The sequence below is a fragment of the Vidua macroura genome, chromosome 1 (genome assembly GCF_024509145.1).
Source record: "Vidua macroura isolate BioBank_ID:100142 chromosome 1, ASM2450914v1, whole genome shotgun sequence".
NCBI classification, from domain to species: domain Eukaryota; kingdom Metazoa; phylum Chordata; class Aves; order Passeriformes; family Viduidae; genus Vidua; species Vidua macroura.
Window position 1 is genome coordinate 73,076,671 of NC_071571.1, and position 16,120 is coordinate 73,092,790.

At 38.8% G+C, this 16,120-nt stretch overlaps 1 protein-coding gene across 1 annotated transcript in view; it reads left to right on the forward strand.

The window, feature by feature from the left end:
- The window catches only part of DROSHA (drosha ribonuclease III), a 73,842-nt gene extending 63,102 nt beyond the window's left edge, over positions 1 to 10,740 (forward strand). The window contains exons 27-32 of the mRNA XM_053985567.1: positions 117 to 258; positions 1,230 to 1,312; positions 1,426 to 1,529; positions 3,530 to 3,622; positions 4,435 to 4,481; positions 7,418 to 10,740. Coding sequence (XP_053841542.1) covers positions 117 to 258; positions 1,230 to 1,312; positions 1,426 to 1,529; positions 3,530 to 3,622; positions 4,435 to 4,481; positions 7,418 to 7,548 — 600 coding nt within the window. The 3' untranslated portion in view covers positions 7,549 to 10,740. The remainder of the gene's footprint in view (positions 1 to 116; positions 259 to 1,229; positions 1,313 to 1,425; positions 1,530 to 3,529; positions 3,623 to 4,434; positions 4,482 to 7,417) is intronic.
- Positions 10,741 to 16,120: the final 5,380 nt, after the last annotated feature.

Below are 16,120 nucleotides of genomic sequence, written 5' to 3' on the forward strand. Positions count from 1 at the left end.
CTGAGAGAAGTGAGAAACCTCAAGGATAAAAGTAACTTTTTCTTTCCAGCTCTCCTAGGTTTTGTAGTTTGTTATTGGTAATTGTTACTATGGAATGGAACATCTTTCCTTTGCAGCTGTTGAGAAGTTCTTTGGTGAACAACAGGACACAGGCCAAGGTGGCAGAAGAGCTGGGCATGCAAGAGTTTGCCATCACTAATGACAAGACAAAAAGACCTGTAACTCTTCGAACTAAGACTTTGGCTGATCTCTTAGAATGTGAGTTAATTTGGTTATAATAACTTAGTACTTAATGACTTCCTTTTCCTTGGGGCTTGTTTAAGAAAGCCATTAGAAAGCCCCTAAATTGATGTTAAAAATGTATGTTCGGGTTTCCAAATGAATTATGCCTATACCTCTGAAAGCCAGATTTCTGAAGACTAGCCTAGATTTTTGAAGTCTGTATAAAAGCATGAAGGAGGCATAATTGCAGTTAGAAAGTTGAAGGCTTAGAAATTGAGGGGTTGGGATGACCAGGTCAAAAACCATGTCTTCAAAGTTAATGCTTATACTCTGACTTGAGCTATTTAACAGCAGTTTCAGTGTTTAATTAGTATATTCTTGACACTGTTGGAAGACCATTACTTCCTTCTGTAGGTGGATATTTCTGTGGTTCATTTATCTGCATTTGAGAAGGTTTTAAAATGGTCACTCCATAAGAGGAAAGGGTACATGGAAATGAAATTACTTTTAGTTGATTTTTGGAAGTTTGTGCTACCTTCTTTCCTATGAACTGGAAACAGTGATAAATGTTCTGCAAAGAAAGTTAATCCCTATCTTGTATATTTTGATGTATTTTAGAAGGCATTCAGATCACTTGGCTTTTGCAAAATCCTGTAAGCAAGAGAAAATAGCACACAAACAGGAATGATTTATATCAAATTATTTTATGGTACCCAGTAGTGATTTATTTGTAAGTATTCATGGTCTCCTGGTTAAAATGTGAGATTAGGAGCAGAGTGTTGTTTCTAGAACTTTATATGACTGGGTGGATTTGGGTAAATCACTTAATCTCTTGGTCAACTTGATTTTTTTTTTTCCCCCAAGTATGCAGTATAATACCCTCATCAGATTACTGCTCTGAAACATAACTGAATTTGGCTTTAAAGTACTCAGAGATACTTGTTTCTAAAAGTGCAAGCCAGTAATGCTCTCCTTGGAGGAGTGACAGTACCTTTTTTTCCCCCCAGCTTTTATTGCTGCCCTTTACATTGATAAAGATTTGGAATACGTTCACACTTTCATGAATGTTTGCTTTTTTCCACGGCTAAAGGTAAGACCAGTCAGTTTCCTACTTTCCTGCCACTGTGTTTTAACACATTGTAGCATTTGAAACTCTTACTACAATCTCTCAATCATAAAAGCATCTTTGTGGACTTCCTATAGGAGTTTATTTTAAATCAAGATTGGAATGATCCTAAATCTCAGCTTCAGCAGTGCTGCTTGACTCTCAGGACAGAAGGAAAAGAGCCGGACATTCCTCTTTACAAGTAAGAACAGGCTTCTTATGGATACCAGCTAATTATAAATCTTCCTTGTATATGGAGCAAGATGTAATCAGTCACCCTACATTTTCTCCATAGTTTGCTTTTATTGTCGTTATCCAAGCCCTACAGTCTTTCTTTGTCTGAAGATGGAAAATACTGTTTTCTAAGGCTTAGGTGTTTTAAGCCATTGCAAGGAAGAATTACTAAGCATTTTACCTTTACAGTTGTAAGGGAAAAAGAGTTTTTATTTTGGAGTGTATTTAATTGGCATAGTTCTATATTTGTTTTTCTTTTAATGTAAGGAATGGCAGTATTAAATGAAAAGAGTTAAACAAAATGGCTGTTTTGTTATGAGGTCAAGATATCTCCATTCTATTCTCAGTAACAGATGAAGTTTCTTGATATTATTAAGCAAACATAATGATGCCTTATGTTGCATCTCCCCATTATAGGCACTGTTTCTCATCCACAGTCAGGCACTGAAGGGCAGCACAAGTTTTGGACATTTTTGCTGTGCGGTTCAGCTGACAAATGTTCCCGTGTTCAATGACAAAGAGCTCAGGGCAGTGAACCTTTTAACTTGTACACCTCGGTTAGATACCTGAAGCTGGATGGGATAGATCTCCCTTTTCACTTCCAGTTGCTAAATTGTGTAATAGCTGCTTCAAAAAGATAATAAATAATAAACCTTAGGCTGTATATTGCATCCATATCCATTCAGTTAGTGTAGGAAAGGGTGCAATGTTAGCCCCAAAAGAAGAGATAAAGGCTATGAAAATTTAAGGCTTGTGTTGTTGGGATTATTATATCATAAAATATGAAGAACAAAAGTGTAAGTGCATATGTCACACGTACTGAAGTAAGGTTTCCAATGCAGTGTAGCAGTTCAGTGACAGTGACACACACTGCACTTCAGAAGTGCCATCCCCTTAACACTGCAGCCAGTGCTCTGCAGGTTTGACTCCTCGGTCTGTCTGTGTGAGGGTTCAGGGCTTTGTCTTGGGTGAGGGGGACGAATTCAATAAAAAACAATTTCCCATTTTTGTAAAAACCACTTAATATCAAGTCCCAAATGTTTGTTTTGTTTTGTTGTGATGATAAATTGATTTTTATAGTACAGCTCAGACCTAGTAATCCGCTGTTATCTTCCTATTATCTTGTTAAATTCCTTTTCTTGGGGTTATCTGTTTCACTGCAGTCACTACTATTGCTTTTAAATTCAGGGTAGGTTTTATTTGCTCATGTCACAGTGCAGGGAGAGATAGAGTACTTTAGTTAGATACTTTAAAAATTGATGTGAAATTTGTGCTTCTTCTAAAAAGAAACAAGGCAGCGGACAGAACTTGATCTGAAAGTAGGGAGAGATTTGGGACAGCTGTAAGAAACTGCAAAAGAAGCAATTCATTGCACAGCTAGGGAATTACCTTTTCCCTTTTAGATGGTTGTTGATGTATGTCCTAGACTTCAGGTCAAATGGAAAGTTTGTTTTGTGACAAACTTAACTTTTCAAAGCTGATGGAAAATTTCTTTGTACTGTGATAATTCAGTGTAGAGAACTACCATGTCTAATACAAATTCCTTATAAAACCTTGTTACCTGCAAAACTCCCAGGGACTAAACTTTTAGTGCACACATAATTGTATGGGTGCATTTACTTGCAATTGCACAGCTCTGCATAATTTATTACTTTATTACAAGTGTTTTCACAGTATTTCAGCACTTCATGTTACAGTTTGCATTTTTGCCTTTAGGTTAAATAAAGTTTTAATTTTCAGGTGGTGCTCTTGAGTGAGCCTGGAGTAATAAATGTGATCGATATAAATACTGTTCCGGTAATCTCTGGGTTAATGTGATCTATACAGACATCCTTCTACCCTTGCTCAATGTTTTGCATTAATTAACACTATATGTATTGACCAGACTGAAAGCCTGGTGAGCTGTGTGCCACAAACAGATTTTGTGTTTTAATACTCCCTGCTTGAATAAAATATTTCTTCTTTCAGGACCTTGCAGACAGTGGGACCTTCTCATGCCAGGACGTACACAGTAGCTGTCTACTTCAAAGGGGAAAGAATAGGATGTGGTAAAGGTCCAAGGTATAGTAAAAAATTAATCACATGGTGTTAGAGTGTGGTGGTGTCCAAAATGACTACCATGGAGATAGAGCATTGTATGGTCTGCCTTAGGAAAAGAAAGCTGTAGAGCCTTCTTCAAATTTCTCTGCTTTAGGAGTACCTGAAGGGTTCAATGTTGGTATAATTTTGGATCTTAAGATTCTTTTGGTGAACTTGCCTTCAAGGTGGCTAGCTAACTATTTGTGCTCTCTAATGCTAACTATTTGTGGCTCTCGGAGTAGTAACTGCAGAACAACTTCCAGAAAATAGTGTCTTTATCTTGGTATTTGCTGTTGGATTACTATGCAGCTTACACTGACAAGTTAAGAGTGCCACTATTACCCTTTTTTTTTTTTTTCTGAGGTTACTACTTTTAAGCATTTTAGAATTATTCTAAGAGTTCAAAGACTTCAACCATGAACCCCAAAAACCTCATTTTATGCTACCAAATCTGATGGTGGTTATAAAAATAGCATTGCTTTTTTAGACATTCATGCATCTGTGATTTTGTTGCTTTTTTTCTCTTAAGTAAAAACAATGCTTAAGTGAAGAATAGCCTGGGATATTTTGTTAATGTTATTGGTCTAACTTAAGAAATATTCTACTGGAGCTGTAGTACTATTGCTCACGTATTTATGGAATGGCTGATATATCATAGACTCGGAATTACAAACTGCTGGTTATCCCAGAAGTTTCATTACAAAATAGTAACTAGTGCTTCACTTTGGCAGAAACTTTAGTTTTTTCTGTACAGCTTAGATCTCGTGTAACATGTTTTTGTTTGGCTTTCACAGTATCCAGCAAGCAGAAATGGGAGCTGCAATGGACGCACTTGAAAAATGTAAGATATTTGGGCAACAGAGAATTCATAGTTTATTTCCTAGTTCTTTAGTGAGGCAAGGTGCAGATTTTGTGGGGGATAAGTTTTGAACAGAACACATATGCTAAGTGCTGTCACCTTCTAAGCAGCAGGTTTTTCTCTTAGTACTTTCATGACAGTTTTGTAGCAGTTGAAGTTAATATGATCCCAACAGGTATTTGTTAACAGGAGCTGATCAGCTACAGAGGATGCAACTTCAAGGGAACCCTGTGCAGTAGAGTTTCATTGAGGTTTTCCATGCTTATGCTTGCAGTAGGATAAGACTGCATAGTCTCTGATGCTCAGGTTGTCTCACCCTTTAATTCAGGGGAGGAGCAAAGTGCAACCTTAGAAGATAGAATTTGATCCCTAGATTACCAGTAGACTAGGTTAAAATCTAAGAGGCAGATCCCCAACAATTTAAATCGATATTTATCTGTCAAGAAGGGCTAATACATCAGCTGCAGACCCAGGGATCTGTGTATACATCTCTCTAAATTACATGCTGCATAGCCAGCATAGGAGCAGTCCTTCATTGAAATGTAGTCCCAGATATGAATGAGTGTGAGCAAGCTTCTTATATGAAATAACTTTGGCCAGTTGGGTTAAGGTGCCAGGTCTGGGTGACCTGTAAGCAAATAGATTACAAGCATTTTGTGCAGCAGAAATTCTCTATTGAAACGAACATGGAAAGTCCATTTTTTGCATTTTATTCAAAGGAAACACATGCAGTTCCTCAGATGTCAAAGGTTTTTAATCTGTTATCTCTGCATCTGGAAATTCAAGAGCTTAAATATTTCAGAAGGCAGTGAATCTGTGTAGTTCAGATATGTTTTTATATCCATCTGCTAAGCGTATACTTCTCACCACCAGTAAATTTGACAAGTAGAAAAATGTAACTTCCCTTCTCTGCTGAGTATCTGCAAGATGTTACTGAAGTTTTCTTTGAATTTTCTTGTGACAGTATCACCACTCAAGAGAGCTGTGAGTTTCATGGCCTATCAATCCAAGGACTTCACAGCTATCTTCTGACACATATATTTGTTTAAATACTGTAGAACTCTAGAGGTCTGTGCTCCTGCTGCCCTTCAATTCAAAACAGAGCCAACTTTCAAGTTAGTTTCTCTGTGCCTTGCCAGTCAAGTTTTTATTGTCTTTCCAAATGGATGTTACACAACCCTTAAGTGCCCCTGTTGTATTATGTATATGGTGGTGCAGTAGAGTTGTTTGGTTTGGTTTGTTTGTTGGGCTTGTTAACGCAAAAGTAGTTAACTTCAAGTGAAAGTAGTTTTCATATACCTATTTATATGATAGCCATGATGAATTTATTACATGAGTTTCCTTCTTACCATCCTAAACATATTAGAACAGGTTGCTACCAAGCTGAGTTCTTAAAGAATCATGTTACAGGCAGTACTGAAAATCTGATTTTCATTTTATGGGGCACATGAGCAACAAAATATCCCAGAACCTCCATTAAACAAAGCACTAGTCTTTTTAAAAACAACAGCAATGTAAAACCAATTTTGTTCAGATTGCTTTCTGGTTTAAATAAATACTACTCTCCTATGCTCAAGTTGTAAATAACTGATGAATAAACCTTTTATTCCTGTAGCACATATAATAAAGGGCACAAATTTCACTGGCCAATAAAACAAAGCAGTAGAAAGTAATTCTGCTCTACCACAAACTCCTGCAGTTTATGTGGCTTCTATACCGCATTCTCTAGCTGAGAATCTGTGCTGCCTGGGACCCAGAAAAAGGAGGAAAAAGCTTGGTGCCCAGGCGGAAAAACCTTGATGCTAAGGTACTCCTCCCTGAGAAGCCACAGCTGAATTCTCTCTCAATAGCCAGTGAGAGAGAGAGCAGTCCTTTGCTGAGACATCTACCAAATTTATGGCTTTAAAGGTCAGTGTAGTAACCTTTTGCATTCATCTCAGACTGATCTGGTAGCCAGTGCTGATCCCAGGGCCCTGTGTGATCCCAGCAGGATTCACCACCAACTGTAGCCTGTCACATACTCTGCCACCCCTTTGCTTTCTGACTGCCTGGAGGGTGCAGGTCTCCACAGCACAGACACATGTGGATGTCAGCACCCTGGTCATGCAGAAAACATCACATTCTGTGAGCCATGCACTAAAGTGAGAGCAATTCTGTTCACTTACATAAGCTCTTCTTCCAGACTCAGTACTAATGTGCACCTACACATCAGCCAATGGACAAATGCCTGAAAGCAGAAGCATCCATCTCCCCAGCTATTTCTCCATCACCTCAGCCTTGTCCAGTCTGTTTCAGGCAGTCTTCACTCATCCATGCTCTTAGACTATGCTAAGGCTGCCTTCTGGTACATAGCCAAGCATTAACTTTTTCAGGAACAGACTTAACTGCGTTCCATCTTGCTACACTATTACTTTCCCATTAGAATCCCCGCCATAGTGTGGGGCATATAGTTGCTTCTGCATGGTCTAAAACAATAATAAAAATAATGGAAACATCTGTGCAATGCTTGAAACTCATACTTTTTGGAGTGAGAGCAAGACAAAAAACCCTGACAGCATTGACAGTAGTTTCATATTCATTTTTCAGTATCGACCACCAGTTGCTAAGGGAACAGAATGTAAAATCCAGGTATTACCTGGCCATGTCTCTATACCAGGATTTTATATTTTGTTTTTGTGAGTATATTAGATTTGGCAGCGCTTTGTAGCAGGAGAAACAGATGTAAAGAAATCATGAAGAAACCAATGTCTTATGAAACAATCCTGGTTTACAATGCATTATAAGAAATAAATGAGTAAAAATGGGAACAACATTGTTCCCCCCTACCTCTAATAACATCAAAGTTTAAAACAAAATGAGCTAAGGCTTTCTCTGTTACCAGTTTGTATATTAATGTAAAATATTTCTCCTTGTGTCAGATAACTTTCCCCAGATGGCCCATCAGAAACGGTTCATTGAACGGAAGTACAGACAAGAGTTGAAAGAATTGAGGTGGGAAAGAGAGCATCAAGAGAGAGAGTCAGAGGAGACTGAAGAAGCAAGGAAATAAAAGGGCACAGAAGCAGTGGCATATTTACTTACTTAATAACTCTGTCTGTGGCCTATGGAGACCTAACCTAGTTTCTTGCAGATGAATGAAGAGTGCCTGTTGATATCAAAAAGAAAATTGTAATATCTTCCTTTAAAACTGTGTGCAAATATAGTATTTCTTTAGTTTGCTTTTAAGTTTAGCTTTTTAATAAGATTTGGGTTTAAATCCTTTTAATTTTTATGGAAAGTTGTTGATTATTTTTATTATTTTTACTGTCTTGTATGAAGTAATAAAGTATTAATTTCAAAATCTAATAGGAGGAAAAGCTGTTTACCAGTTGTCTCCTATGTCTAAGTGCTGTGTTATCAGTGACCAGCCAAGTTATTGCATGAACTCTGCTGTGAGGGGAAGGAAAGTATTATGAAAAACTGATTCAGCTGAGCACTTAAGCATGTACCTAACTTACATTTTGCAGCTAAATTTACTTCTTGAGTCTGCTAAACCAGAGCTTTAAAGTTCAGGCCCTTTTTACAGAAAATGGTGCAGTAATTAAAAGGAGATACTCAGTTTTGCTTTGAACAGCGGATGACACGTCTAAAATGTAGCACAGATGCGTGTGGAAGATTGAGTAGTTTTTTTTTTTTTAAATCACTGTTACAAGACTTGAAGGAGAAGATAATTATGAAGCCAGAGAATGGCAGTTTTTGTAGAGAATGTACATGTAGTTTACATTAACAAGTTTAGTTTCTTTTTGAGCTTCTTGTTCTGTCAGGCTGGTGTCTACTTTAATGGATTTCTTTCACAGGAAGATACCAGTGTGGCCATTACTGTGAAATGATGTATTAGAAACACTCTATATGGCTGCTGTTCCAGAGAGTTTCATTGAAAACAGTTTTTGCCAAAAGAAGGGCAGAATTTATCCCCAAAGTGGTGTGCAGTTTTAAGTCACCCAGTTTCCTTGGGTTTTTTTGGTGTCTGTGGCTTGTATTAGACAGACAGATGTTTCTTCTATAAAAGCTTTGAACAGCACCAGAAATTAAAAATCCACTGTGTCTGTTGGTATTTTTTCCCACTGGTTATCAGTGTTATTTGTTCTTTTAATTTTGCTGCTTCAAGCCATTCATTTCCATTAAGCTGGTTCTCAGTTAATACTGTCCCTTGGTAGGTATTGTGTAGTCATTTTTCATCTTTCCTTTCTGATAAGCGAAACAGATTGAACCCTTATTTTCCTTAGCTTTGCGTTTTCTTCCTGAAAGAAGAAAAGATCCTTTTTGGCCAGTCATTTAAGCATGTCCCACATGTCCCACAGTTGTATGTGTTAAAGTAGGGGGCAGCATGGATGCACAAGTCTGGCCCAAGGAATTCATGCCGACTCATGAAAGAAAACTTCTGTCTGACGGCCACTGTGCACTGAGCAGCTTCTTCAGCACTTGTCTGGAGCACCTCTCTGGTGTGGGGTGGACATCAGGAGAAGCACTTCATTGCAGGTGCCAAAGTAGACACCAAATGAAGCTGAAAAATTCAGACTACAGAAATGTCTTCCCAAAGTTTCACTTCTGAGGTAATCAATATTTGTATTTTCAGAAGCATACTTTTTCTACACTTGCAATGTGAGATGCACTTAAATGGGGGAGGGGGGGGTTATACTTGAGCCCACAACACTACCTCACTTCTTCCAGCTCTATGATTTGCCTTTTCCTAATGGATTGATGCTTAAAATCCATTTCAGAGGATGAGAGAAAATAAAAAAACAAACACATTCTGTAATTTAGAGAGTGATAATAATGAAAGGAATAAAAACAAGGTAAAGGCAGGGAGCTGCTCTCTGCTGAATTCTGCTGCCATTTGACTTTTGAGAAGTGATTGTAACTTCTTTTAACTTCAGTCGGTAAATAAAAAGCTGAAATGCTTCTCAAGAGTAGGAAGCTTGAAAAGCTCCAGCAAGTCCCCTGTCCACAAGACTTTTGTATTTCAAATTCTTTTGTATAATTGCTCATCTGCTTCTAGCAGTAAGATGAAATGGTGCAGTGCTAGAGGGTCAAGTGTAATCGTGTAAACCATTATTTTATTTTTCCCTCTTAACTGTGAACAGTTGCATATGTTTAATTAATAGAAAATTACTTCATTTTCAGGTGTATGATTGCTTAGCAAATTTCATCGTATTTGACATCACCAAAGAAACCCAAATTGGAATTGTTAGCTCATAGTTTTAACATTACTTTCATTATTCCTATATACAATTTCACTTTTCAGCTGTAAGAAGACTGTGGTCTTATTCGTAAATATTTTCATTAAAATAGATTGAATTTATCAGATAGGCTGCATTGGGGGAGGAACTCAAGACTTTCTTCTTTGACCCGGAAATTGCTTGGGAAAAACAAACTTTTGAAATAATTTCTGCATTCCAGTTACTGCAGTTAATGAGTTTTAGGCTTTCGTCAATAAGATGTTGGTGATAACTGTGTTTTTACAAGTGGGCTATTTTCCCTTTTTTGCTATGTAAGTGTGGGCTAGGAAGATTGCCTGAAGCATTTTTGTTTTCTTTGTCTTCAGAACAAGAAACAAAAGGTAAAAAAAATCCTGTTTCCTGTATTCCAACCCCACTGTCTTTCTGTGTATGGGCTGTCTAAAAGCAGTGGCTGTGAATGTTCCTGTTGATTTCAGGAGTTGTGTAGAATGTGAAATGTGAGCACAGTCCTTTACAACAGCCACCAAGGAGGGGAAGCCTCTTCAAGTTGCCTTGGTAAAAATTATCATTGCACTCGTGCTAATCAGTGGAACAGCTGTAGCTTATAACTACGCAGCTTGTGCTGCTCTTTTGGAGGTGTGGGGGCGTGTCTGGTTTACTGATAAAGTCAGTTCTTTTTTGCTTCAGAGCCTGTTCTCTGTTCTCTGAGCTAGAGGTTCTCTTGCAAGCTCCATTGAGTTGGGTACAAGTAGATGAATAAAGAGCAAGACTGGGATCTGTGTGAATCCAGCAGATCCTGTGAATATTTTTATTGTGAATATGTACAGAGCATTGAATAGAATTGTAGCTGATTTGTTTGGGTATTTCAACTGAATTTACATAAAATTCATTATGTTATTTGTAGACCCTAAGTTCGTTTTGTAAGATTTCAATTTCTGGAAGATTACTTAGCAGCAGTACTAAGAGAACCTTGGTCTCTAAGATTGTTGTAAACGTCGTTGCTAATAAAGTTTCCCAGAAAAGACTTCAGGCATAGTTGTTACTTGATAAAACAATTTGGAAAGATCAAAAGGCAAATCCTGATCATCTGTCTCCCTACTTCAAAGACTCTGATTATATGGGCTACATATTTAAATGAAATAAGTGGTTCACTTGTAAAAAGTTTCTTTTTGTGGAAGTTTGTAAAGCCTTGTAAGAGCTCAGGGAGTTGTTCATCTGCATCATTTACCACTATGCATTGTCTTTGATGAGGATGGTGTTGCAACAGAGATTTCTGTGACCTGTACATCCACCCTGCTTCTCCCCCTTCCTACCCACTCCCCACATCATAGATTCACATTCTTTCTGGGGCCTTAAGATTCAATCAGCTGCATGTTCCACCTGTGTGTCTTTCTCTATCCATCAGGGAGCAGGCTTACCTAGAGGCCCTTTTCTTCACCTGCCTGCTACAGGTGACAAAGGGAGCACCCAGAGTCTTGCTAAGTATATTTCCCTTTGCCTGAGTCATCACTTCATTCCTCAAGAAGATTTCAAAACCTTTCCTGAATAAGGGTACAAGTGATTTGCCTGTGACTTACAATACTATCGTACCTGAAAGTGTCAGTCGTGTGATTTTATTGCTCTTCACAACACCTTTGTGGAGGGACTGTTCTGTTACTAAGAGGTGAAAAGGATGGAGTTGTCACTGTGGACCAGGGCTCAGGATGTCTGTGGGAGGGCAGTGATGCCTCATTCAGTGGATGCCTTTGTCTGTGGCTTTAGTATTGTACTTTCAAGCCTGCTATGGTTCTCTTGCCAGGCCTGAGAGGGTCTTCAAGGAAGAAAAAAGAACGTGGCCGTGCAGGCTGGGCACTGACACCCTCATTGCCTTTTTCCTGTGGAGACTTGGAAAGCAATGATCAAGAAGACTGGGGACTCTGTTATAGGAAACCAGAGTCCAAACAGTGTGTTGCTTGTACACCTCTTTAGAATAAATAAATAAATAAAACCTTCCACTTTGAGCAGACATTTCAAAAGTAATCCATTAGCAAAGGACAGGCTCTTGAGCTGACAAATTGTGAACTTTGGCTGGTGGCAGAAGCATCAGTGGTCCAGAAGTGCTGTGGCAGTGATGGGTGGGTGTTTGTCACTGGAGGTAGCTTGTTACTTATTTAAAGATGGGGATGGTGGTGAGGGGAACCCATGGGACCCCACTGATGCAAGCTCAGCCAACATTTCTAAAAAAAAATAGAGTTACTTCTTTCTAAAAAAAAATAAAGTTACTTCCCTGCAGGTTTCCTCCTTCAGTCATTTACTCTGTCAGAACAGTTCTGACATGGTGACCAGTTTTTGCTGCCAACTAGAATTACAATTCAAGTATTGCAGCTGTTTCCAGAGGGATACTTGAACTGACAAACAAAAAGCAGCCATTTCTCAATCCAGCAGCATTTGAAAATGCTAATACTATTCTGTATCCAATTATAAATTTATTTTTTATATTAAAAAAAATAAAATTCTGTAAGGTAAGAATTTTTAATTGTCTCATTGATTAGGGCATTCAAGGTTACTGCTCTTACCTTTTGTTCTTGTGATGAAAAACATTGTCAAAATACATAAGCGGCTTTAAACTTTGTCATTAAGAAAAAATAAATACACCATCTGAGGGGGGAAAAAAAATTTCCTTATCCTAGATGTTTAAAATTTCTGTCATTCAATGCTGCTGTCTGTTTCCTTCTTCCAAAACCCAAACATTTTAAATGTGTGTTCCACCTGTCAGAATGTGTCAGATTTTACAACCAATATCCCATCTCAGTTGATGTCAGTACATTAACAATCAAAATCAATCTGTAAGTTATTGCTTTCTAGTTTTTGAGCCAGGGCTTGACCAGACATCCAAAATAGTGTGACACTTTTAATCTTACAAGACCTCAAAACTTTCTGAGAACTCAATGGCTTTAGCCCAAAACAGGTTTTTAAGGCTTCCCATTACCTATGCTCCCATTACTTTTATTTTAATTATTATTATTTTTCAATGTTTTCATTGTTTATTTGTTCTTAATGTGATCTGTAGCACTACTATCTTCTATTTCAAGGTTCCCTGACCCTTACTTCTGCTTAGCAGATAGGGCATCAATTCCTTGCTCACTGAGACTAGAAAATAAATGACCTTCAACTCTTTGCAAGTCACACCTCAACACTTATATCAGAAATCAAGTGCCCACAGCAAGAACAAAAACCTTGCTGCACATCTGTGGAAATAAAGTACTGAATCTTTCCAGTACAATTCCAAGGATTCTGTCAGACATTTTCAGAGAGGCTGTGAATTCTTGAGGCATGCAGTGATGCACTTTTTGCAGCTTATGTTGTGAATTTATGCAATTGGATTAAGTTTCGCATCTATTTCAGCTGGAAGCTTATAAATGGACATTTATACGTGTAAGTGAGGAGAGAGAGGTAAGACAAGGCAGAACAGATGCCGAAAACGCTAGAAAAAAAGCTTATTTCAGCACTGACTGCTGAGAAGCAGATTGATTTGGATAGAAAAATGTTAACTACTTTCAAATACAGACTGAAAAATACGAGGTTTCATTGTAACATAAATACAATTCTGTGCCGTGTGCTTGGGATAATGATGGCTTTAAAAAATGCATTTAGAATTGAGTTTTATGCAAAGCTAGAAAATAAATCTTATTGGTAAGATATAGCAAATCTATTAGAAGTGAGATGATAGTATCTTAGAGATACAGGGATGGGAAGTAATCTAGTAAAGTTGTGATAGTGTTCCAGATTTTAATTAGGAACATAGTTGAATATGTGTGTGTTTGGTGTAAATGCAGTTATGCATGTATATATTTATTTACTTAATGAAACATCTGAAATTTTCACTCATTGAAACATGATACCTTTTTACCAAGGAAAGAAAAAGGCTTCTCTATGGTCTATTTTTAACAGGTGTTTAGATATTGGTTTTATTGAAGTAGTGTCCAGAGATCTTCACTGCAGCTGGGGCTTTTCATGCCAGCTGTATGAATACAAAATGACAGGCAGTTCCTGACCCAGAAAGAAATAGAAAGGAAACAATGACTTACTCAAAGTCACGGAACAGGTCAAGGGTAGAAATGAGAACAAAACCTGAATCTGTCAAGTCTCAACTGAGATTTGTCCAGTCCTCCAACTGCACAGCTACTTATTTACAGCATTTAGCTTTAGATGTTGTAGTTGGCTTATTTCTGCATTAATATAGGTATTTTAAATTTCATGCACAGCAGCCTAGAATGGGGCTTTACCTAATCTCTTTCATCCTGAAACTTATAAAAGCAATTTTAAAAAGTGAAAGAAAACTCAGGTGGCTGGTCCTGCATGGTGGGAGCCTCTCTCCACAGCCAGCATGCTCACATTTGCTGCTGAGCTCCTGCTGTGGCAGCTCAAGCTCGTAGCTCCAAGGCCACTGCTGAGTACCTTGGGACAGTGTGTGACAGGCATCACTCGGGTAGGAACAAGCAACATGGTCACATTGTGTTGGAGCTGAGGTTTGGGCCTGTTATACACACACACAGGAGAAAGCAGGTCTCCCTCCTGGATTCACAGCCTGCTGCTAATGCCTGTAGGGTTTTTTTAGGTCTGTAACCACCAAATCCAGTAGAGGTTAGTATGACTCTAAGCACAGGACAGCATGGTGACAGAAGGAAATAAGCATGCAAACAGCTGTGCTCTCATATGTTAAAAGTACTTGGCTGCAAAGTGCCTAAGTTAGTTCCTTGAAAATTAATTGTTTGAGATATATTTGGGCTGTAGATAGGTAGAGGGGGCCATAGGTAAACATCACAAAAAGAGAGAAGCATCCCCTCTTCTTAGTCTTGTGCTGCCATGTGTGCTGCAGGAGGATTGGTGGCTGCAGGCTCCAGGGCAGTAATGGAAGGTGGAGGTGTGGCCTGGAGCATGATCCCGAGCTGGGAGTGTTGTGTGCCAGTACCAGGGCTGATGGGAGCACATCCTGTGCCTTTTCAGCTGGTGAGAAGCAGAGGAATGAGAATGGGTTTTAGCCCAGCCTTGACTGGCAGAAACTGGTGAGATGGTAGTGAGAACTGGAAGTAGAAACAGGTTCTCCACTCTACAAGCTGTTGTTAACCCCTGATCAAAGAACTATTTCCTGCAAGGCAAGGAGGAGTGAGGAGTGAGGCTAGCAGTCCAGAGGACAGTACATGATCAGAAGGGCTCAATTCCATCAGCTGCTGTTTCCATACTGTTTGGTAATGGCCTATCTCATGGATTCCCATGTTTTGAGGGGATTTTTGCCTGGTCCCATGCATGCACCCAATGTACAGGTATATGTGTGCACATGTGTGTATGGAGTGAAAAACAGGAGAGCAAGTGTGGGTGTGTGCAAAGAAGCTTGGGACTGTGCAAGTGTGGAAATGAAGGAGGCCCAGAGAGACAGCTGCATGACTCCTTCCCCTCCAGGCAGATCTGTCATTTCTGGCTCTTGGATTGGCTTGTTTATTCTGTTTAATGATGCTGACCTTTGTGTTGGATAAGTTGGCCTGTTGCAAGGCTAGGATTTGTGGCCTTTTGGGACTTCAGTTGTTTGGAAGATTGAGGATATTTTTTACTACATCAGGTCCAAAGAGAAGGAATTCTGATGACCCAGCTGCCCTGATAACTCATTTGCCCTTTACCTTTTGACAGACAAAGTGACTTCAGACTTAGTCATATGTTAGAGACTGTCTAAATTTGAAGAACATCCTTGTAATAAATGATATCCTATGGCAAAGGAAAATTCAAAGTTATTTTGAAAGTTCCTATTTTTACAACATATTGCATATGCTTTCTTGAGGAAAGCTTATCTTGAATTTTCAGTGTGAGTTTTAGAAAGGACTTACCTGGAAAAGTAGAAAAAAAAAATTGGATACACTGGGGGGAATATTGCGTCAAAATGTCTTGTCTTCCTCAAGAGAACTTATGCCAATGTTACTTTATTGGTCTCTGTATGAACAACCAGCTTCTTCAGTAATTGTCCCCAAATATTACTTGATCTTGGGCCCCCCAGTCTGATTCCAGAATGTATTTTAGCCAAACTAATTCCTCAGGATTAGCACAGAAGTGTTCACACCTGAGATGTTTTACAGCACATCAACCAACAGCTTCATCTGTTTTCCAGTCCCTAGAATTTTAGTGGTCATTGTCCTGTGATCCTTATGCCTAAAATTAATTTTAAACACATGACTGTCTGTCTCTGTTGAGATGAGTACATCAGCTGGAAGTGGGAAATCACATTGTTTTCACTTGCTATCAGTGGCAGCAGGTCTGCAAACTCTACTGGGAGCTACAACTTCACTGTCGGCAGCGGGAGGGTCATGCTGGTCACAACCCAGAGACCCACAGGCTGCCCAGGTGGCCCTGGAGCTTGGTTGACTGTCACAGAAA